Genomic DNA, 7,605 nt, shown 5'->3' with positions numbered 1-7,605 from the left:
GTCCCAGTGTTTTCTGGCATCTGACTCCGCATTCCAGCTGCTTCACTATGTGTTTTGGGTGAAGACTCTGAAGGAAATCTGACGTCACATAGATGCGTATTGGAAAAGGAGAAGGTATTCTAATAGCTTTTTCAGATAGTTGTGATTTTTCCCTTATAACCCTCTCAGTGAACTGTGTGTGTGTGTGTGTGTGTGTGTGTGTGTGTGTTTGCGCGCATGTGCACTTTGTTGCCTCACCCTAGACCCACCTTTCTCCACTGATTGTCAGCACCATGCTTTTTGTTGAGAGCGTCTTTTGTTCTAAATGACTTACAGGAAGAGTGCGGTGCTATGCAGTTGCTTACCATTAACTTTCAGCCTGTTGCTCCAGATTGTGACCTAAGAGAGCCCCTCTGGTCTTAGAACACTGGCATAACTTGTCTCTTCCCCACACACGTGGCTGCCAGATGTGCACGTTGAATTTGAAGAGTCCAGGATGTGCCGGCCTATTCTGTCTACGAGGGCTACTTCCTTGGGTCTTTTGTGGACCCAGAAATGGCCCCGTGTGCCTGCTCCAGACAGTGAAGGAAGTCTGCCAGTCTTGTCCGGAGCAAGCACAGGGATGTATCCCCCATCAAAGGAAACTGTCTTGTCTTCAACTAGGGACACCCACAGGATGTCTCAGAGGCTCGGCCCCCAGTTACCACAGAGCGTCACCGAAGATGCCTATTGTGAGATACACCTGGCGCCCTCCCAACTGTTCTGTGACACGGACCAAACCACACTCTGCGGCAAATGCTTCCAGTCCCAGGAGCACAAGCATCACTTAGTGTACGAGATACAAGAGGCTGCCGAGAATTACCGGGTAAGCTTCATGCAGATCCGGGGCACTATGGCTAACTCCTATGACTGATTGGACAGATAATTCTGATCCTTACTTGATGTTTATTAAAGAATACCAGACAAATTCCATATATCGTTGAACTTTCAGCTTCATGGCAAAGAAAATATATTGTCAGAGCTGTATGTTGTCTAAGGCTAAAAGTCCAACTTTTCTAATGCAATTAATTCCCTTCGAATCCTGTGCTCCGTTTCTCTACAGAAGTTATTCCAGGAAATATTGAACACATTGAGGGTGAAACTCGAAGCAGCTAAAAGCATATTGGCTGGTGAGCAAGAAAGAATGGTGATGATTCAGGTCAGTGCTTGCCTTGATTCTCAGGAGAAAATTACCAATAATGTTGATAACAAATAAAACATCATAAGTCAAAAGACAAATGACAAAGCAGGAAAAAAATATATGAAATCCATAAAAGAGAAAAGTGCTAATGTCTTAATGCATCAAAAGCTCTTAAAAGTCGATTAGAAAAAGGCTAGAAATTCAATAGAAAAATGATCAAAGAAATGAGAGTTTGCAGAAAAGAATGTGCAAATATCTTTTAAACATACAAAAAATTCTGAACTTTGCTCTTGCTAAAATAAATACAAATTAATTACATTAAGTCATTAGTGAGATAGAATTTGCAACCCTTATTGGCAATGATCAAAAAGATTAATAACACGGTTTGTAACAGTGGCATGGAAGAATGAGCATCTCTTGTATTTTTGGTGTCCACAGAAATTGTGAAAGCCCTTACGTTTGTGGATTGGCATTCACAACAAGGGCTCACCGTGTGCTAGGGACGATTCACTTCTAATTTCAAACATGTCTTAATGTGTCTTGACTATTCTGCCAAGTATCTCAGATTCTGGGGCTTCTCTCTCTTACCTGGCTCCCACCTATAATCCCAGCACTTTGGGAGGCCAAGGTGAGAGAATTGCCTGAGTCCACAGGTTCGAGACCCGCCTGGGCAACTTGGCGAGACCCCCATCTCTACAATAAATCAAAAAATTAGCTGGGCAGGGTGGTGCACACCTGTAGTACCAGCTACTTGGAAGGCTGAGGCAGAAGGATTGCCTGAGCCTGGCAAGTTGAGTCTGGAGTGGCCGTGAGCATACCACTGCACTCCAGCCTGGGCAACAGATGAGACTCTGACTCAAAAAAAGAAAGAAAGAAAGAAAGTAAACCTCCAGTTGGTGATGGTAGTGGAGGAGGGTTACCTGGCTAGTTAAGACTTTTCCAGTGGATTCCCAGTTTCTTCAGTCCCACACACCCATATTCTACAATGACTGAGGCCTCACTATTTGCCAAGGACCGTGGGAGGTGCTGGGGGTTCATCACGGATAAAAAGAAAACAGTCTTCTTTCTGTGGAACGTAATCTAGCGGACATAAGCAAAATATGTTCTACAGAGTGTGTTACACGGTAAGTGCTGTAGAAGACAGGAAGAAAAGCAGTGGGTGCGCTTCTACCTAAGGTGACCAGGAGCTTGTCCCTCAGAAAGCGGCCTTTGAGAAGACTTGGGAGGCGAGGGCTTCAGCCATGCAGTCGTCTTAGAATACTCCAGGTGGGGGGACTGGCAAGTTCCCAGGCCTTGAGGCTGGCGTGTGCTAGGCCGGGCTGTGTCGAGAACAGTTCTGCAGATGATGAGACCAGAAGGTGAGGGGCCGGGCATTTAGGGCAGCTGCCTTCCAGGAGACACGGACCCCTCTGCAGGGTTTGAACAGAAGAGTGACGCAATTTGGCATCCACTTTCACAGAAAAATGCTAGCTGCCAAATGAAAATAGACCGTAGGAGGGTAAAAGCAGAGGAGAGGAGACTCGAAAGGGGACTGTTCAAACCACTTAGCATTCCTTCATCGGCATGTTGTGTTCTCGAACTGGGCGATGTCTCGACTGATCTTGTCACATCGAGAGGTGATGAGCAGTAGTCAGGCTCTTGATAAATCTTCACTCCATTGAGTCTTGTGAGATTAAATATCCTCTCTAAAACGATTATTCTCAAATGTATCCCTAGCCCAGATTTCCAAATGGGAGACTGGCATGTTCAGTTTTCCACTTAGCATCTTTCCTTGGATGTCCCATTGGTTACTCAAAGTCACCATACCTAAAACAGAGTTCCTGGTCGCTCCTGGTCTCCGGAATCTAGCTCTTCCATCACTTCCCTTTCCGCGTTTGGCGACTCCATCTTTCTAGTTGCTCAGTCTACAAACCTTGGTGTCTTCCATCCGTAACTCCTTTTTTTTCTTGCACCCTCCATCCAAAGCAGTAGCAAATTCCATGGCCCTAATCCAATGTCCTGGTCTCCTCTTCTGTAATCACGGAGGCTGTCGCGCCCTGAGCTTTTGTAAATCGCTTAGCACTCCTTCATCGGCATTTCGTGTGCTCTGACTGGGTGATGTCTTGACTGATCTTGTCACATTCCCTTCATCCTTTGGGTGTACATCTTCCCCTGCACTTTGTATTTCCTTGTTTTTATACTGGGTTAGAGAGAGAAATAATACATTGTGGTCAGCATAAGATATATGTCACCAATCTGTCATGTTTAACCTGAATTTTATCGTATCTATGAGGAAGGAAGAGGAACAGAAACTTAAAGAGATGATTGAGTCTGAATATAGGATAAACCTCCTATTGTTAAACGAAGAGAATCAACTGAACTTCCAGAAAACGCAAAGAGGTACATTTGACTTGAACATGAGAGAAGCCAGTCTAAATCGGTTTGCCACAGAGCTTGAGGAGAATTCCCAAGAATCGCTTCAGGTGAGATGTTGAAAGCAAAATCCTCCTAATGTTTGAGGAATGAGAGAAAGGATCTGAACATTCCATCAATTCCAGAATAAGACATTTTGTGAGAAACACAGCTGTATTAAATGAATGTATATACCCACTGCACAATTCTATTTCTATGAGTTTATTCTTACATTATATAAAAAGACACATGAATAAGACAAAATATACCTAAAAATATATTGGTGTGCGTGTATATATATATATTACTATACTATACTGCAAACATACACATATAAAAAGACACATGAATAAGGCAACACAGTAAAACTGAGTTTCAGTCCAGCACAATGGAACTCCTTTATGAGTTCTGCTACTTACTAGCTTCTCAGTGGCCTTGAACTTGTCGCTTAACCCGCAACTCGTCCATGTAGCCAATTAAAAAAAAGTGGGAATGAAAGTGGCCCCTAATTCTTCACATTGTTGCGAGGTTTGAGTGAGATAATCAACATAAAGCTCATTAAAGAGTGTCTTGTACATGTTAGGCAATCACTAAGTGATTAAGTAGTGTTGTTGTTATCGTGACATTTATTGATAGAAACTAGAAACCAACCCCCTATATCAGTCAACAGAAGATTCACAAAATAAGTTGTACTCCATACATAATATAGAGAACTCTTCAGCATGGTTAAGGATGTCTTGGCTTTGTACATGATTGAGAAACTCTCCAAGAAAAAAGCAAGTTGTCAGATTAGCAATAGAGTATAATAAGCCATGACTTATATATTTTTTTTAAGTAACATAATTATGTTCTTATGTGACTAGGTAGAGTATATTTGGAAGGATAAAAAGGAAACATACGTGTAGCATAATTATTCCTGCTTATTCCTTAAATTATATAACTTGATTTTTAAATTATGCTACATTTTTAATTTAATGAAGCATCAGGAAGCTTTCTGAACAGGCAACCACAGCAAAAAAAGGTGTGGTGTTCTGGGTGCGTGTTGCTACCCTGAGCCAGGGGCCTATGTGCCAACGCCCATAGCAGCTAAACATCGGCCGGGTGTCAAAGGATCACGTTTCTGTGGAGGAGCGTCCTGCGTGTCACAGAGGGATATCACAGCCACACCTGATCGTGTCTGTTTCTGGGTGGTCAGCAGGGAGTTTTAAAGACATGGTTGAGGAGTGAAGAAGAGAAGTTGCCAGTTGTTGGATAATAATTAAGACGCTTCTGCAGAGACTGAACCACCTGGGGACAGAAACCATGAGAAAACTGAAGGAGAGTGCAGTCAGGGTTTCTGAGCACATCTGCAGCCTCCAGCAGGCCGCCACAGAGCTCGAGAAGAAGTGTGAGGACTCGGCCTCAGTGCTGCTCCAGGTAAGATTCGGGGAAAACTTCAATTGAGAAGTGGGAAGTGGAGGGTGCTCGCAGGGTCACTCCCAGAACACAGCATCCAGCCGTCTTCAGCCACACAGGAAGGCTAAGTGGTGATTTTCCCGTTGCCAATAGCATTATGAATCATCAGACCATGGTATAGTGTAGAGCTGCTTCATGAGATGAATCCTCACCTTCCGTTTATCAATAGTAAGTTTGAATTGAGATGTGCCACAAAAGAGTAAATAAGTGGTGAGTCAAATTGTGAGACATCCATACAGTGGTATATTCTGTAACCACAGAGCATAGACCTCTGCAGGCATTAAAATGCTATCTTCACGCTGTCTTGTTAAGTGTAAAAAGACGTATCCAACACTGATTTTTGTTTGGTTTTTAGAGTATAAGTATACACACACACACGCACGTGTGTTTGTTAACTCATATTCACAGAATTTCTCTGGCAAAAGAGACACTTGCGTTGTAATCAGTGGCAACCTCGGGAAACAAGGGTAAGATTTATTGGTAAAGTATCTGCCATGATCTGAATGTGTGTCACCCCTGAGGTGATGATATGAGGAGGTGGGGCCTTCGGACGGTGATGAGGTCTTGGGGACAGAGCCCTCACGAATGGAATTAGTGCCCTTTTAAAAGAGACAGAGAAATACCTTGCCCCCTCCATGTGAGCCTGGCGTGAGATGAAGGCCACCGGTGAGATGAAGGCCACCGGTGAGGGACACCACATCTGCCAACACCTTGATCTCGAAATTCCCAGCCTCTGGAACCATGAGAAACACCTTTCTGTTGTGAAGAAGCTACCCCGTCCATGGTGTTTTGTTTAAAGCAGCCTGAGCAGACTAAGTGCTGTGTATATTGAATTGTGTGCAATAGCATACGCTGCCTTTTCAGAAAGTAGGTTACTATCCTTTTAAGACTGTCTGTAGCCCTCTGCCAGGCACGTCCTTGCCGTGTGAGTGCTCTCATTTGGAAGCCTCTGGAAGCCTCCCTCAGGAAGCAGCCAAGCTCTAGAGCCAAGCCTGGTTGCAGTTTGTGTAGCCAGAGGGACCTGGCGATGCACATCCCCAACCTGCTTCCCACCGCCCTCCAGCCCCACTTGGCACCCCTGGCACAGAAAGCATACTGGCGGGCGCCATGTGGAGAGCGATGGCCCTAAGAAGATGGCTGAGGGGAAGTACATAAACACTTCCCTTGGTGACATAACACAATGATTTCAGGTGTTTTTCTGACTTCTCCCACTCCATCGTAAAATTTCACATCAGAATTAGAAGGAGGCTGAAGAAATCACACCCACGTCGAGTGCATTATTTAAGAGAGGGTGTTTTCATGGGCACAGCTCACAGAAGACTTGGCTCAAATACCCAGTAGTAACCTTGTCTCTTTTTCCCCTGTAGAATGCAAGATGCTCCTTGGAAAGGTAAGTTCTCATTTTGGAGACAGTCGGGTCAGAAACAGAGTCGGAGGAGTTGAGCACAGCACCTCGGGTTGGGACAGGGAGGTCACATTTCCTGGTGGTGTGTGATGAGACCCCTCCTCTAAATAAGCAGGGGTCTGCGGTCTGTGGATGACCAAGGCTGTCCTTTGCTCCTAGAAGTGAGTCACTGCTGCTTCAGGACCTGGAGCCCACCCACACCACAGACCTGAGTTCATGCCGTGTGAGAGGAATGAGCAGAATGCTGACATTTTACCAGAGTGAGTTGGAACATTCGGGATTGCGGGCACTTTGGCTGTGCATTTGAGAAGCAAGTGACCATCCCACCATAAACAAAAGTGGATCCCAGTAGTCGGACAATTTAAAAAGACTAGAGAGCTTAATATATACCGTAGACGGCTGTCAAGAAAATAACTCCGCTCTTATGTTAAAAGTTTTTCCCTTGCGGATTATTTACGAGTTTTCCAACCCTGAAAGATAATTTCAGGTGGATTCTACTATTTAAAAATGTCAGGCTTCTGAGGGGGGAAATTCAGCATGTGTAACAGAGGTCTTGCATCTGTGGGTTGGCCTTTTCCAGAATGTCCTATCCATAGGATCATACGGTATGTAGCCTTCCGAGGCTGGCTCCATTCACCAGCATAGAGCCCCTGAGACACGGTACATCCAAGCGGCTACATGTAGTGTAGTTTGACCCTTCCTGTCGGTGATCACATTTCCTCATCTAACTTATTTATCCTTTTGCAGTTCTGTGGACCCAGGTTGTTTCCGACTTTCTGCTCTATGTACTGGTGTGCAGGTTTCCTATCTTGGTTGCCTGTCAGAGTGGAATTGTCAGACTTGTTTTTCAGACTCCGCCATTTTGCATTCTCACCAGTAGTGTAGGGAGATTCTGTTATTCCTTATCCTCGCCAGCATTTGTATTATCAGAGTATCTCATTAAATCCAACCCAAGAGATGTATATGATGTAATGAGTGGTATCTCATTTACATTTTCCTGTAGCTTACATGACTACTGATGCTGTGCATATGCATCATGTGTTTCTTTGCTCTCTGCATCTACTTTGGTGAAGTATCTGTACAAACCTTTTTGTCCCTTTTTGAAAATTGGCTTGCACATTCTCTTACGGAATTTTGTGATTTCTTTTTTTTTGAGTTGGAGTCTCACTCTGTCACCCAGACTGGAGTGCAGTGG

The 7,605-nt window shown here is 44.4% G+C and overlaps 1 protein-coding gene across 1 annotated transcript in view; it reads left to right on the top strand.

Annotated features, from left to right (window-relative positions):
- Nucleotides 1–655: 655 nt before the first annotated feature.
- The window catches only part of LOC103272902 (probable E3 ubiquitin-protein ligase TRIML2), a 12,327-nt gene continuing 5,377 nt past the window's right edge, over nt 656–7,605 (top strand). Inside the window, exons 1-7 of the mRNA XM_021718727.1 lie at nt 656–844; nt 1,082–1,177; nt 3,436–3,621; nt 4,826–4,966; nt 5,766–5,789; nt 6,373–6,395; nt 6,570–6,670. Of these exons, the coding sequence (XP_021574402.1) occupies nt 656–844; nt 1,082–1,177; nt 3,436–3,621; nt 4,826–4,966; nt 5,766–5,789; nt 6,373–6,395; nt 6,570–6,670 (760 nt within the window). The remainder of the gene's footprint in view (nt 845–1,081; nt 1,178–3,435; nt 3,622–4,825; nt 4,967–5,765; nt 5,790–6,372; nt 6,396–6,569; nt 6,671–7,605) is intronic.

The sequence above is a fragment of the Carlito syrichta genome, unplaced genomic scaffold (genome assembly GCF_000164805.1).
Source record: "Carlito syrichta isolate Samal-C Ts95f unplaced genomic scaffold, Tarsius_syrichta-2.0.1 Scaffold313376, whole genome shotgun sequence".
NCBI lineage: Eukaryota > Metazoa > Chordata > Mammalia > Primates > Tarsiidae > Carlito > Carlito syrichta.
This window is presented reverse-complemented; position numbering and strand designations above follow the sequence as displayed.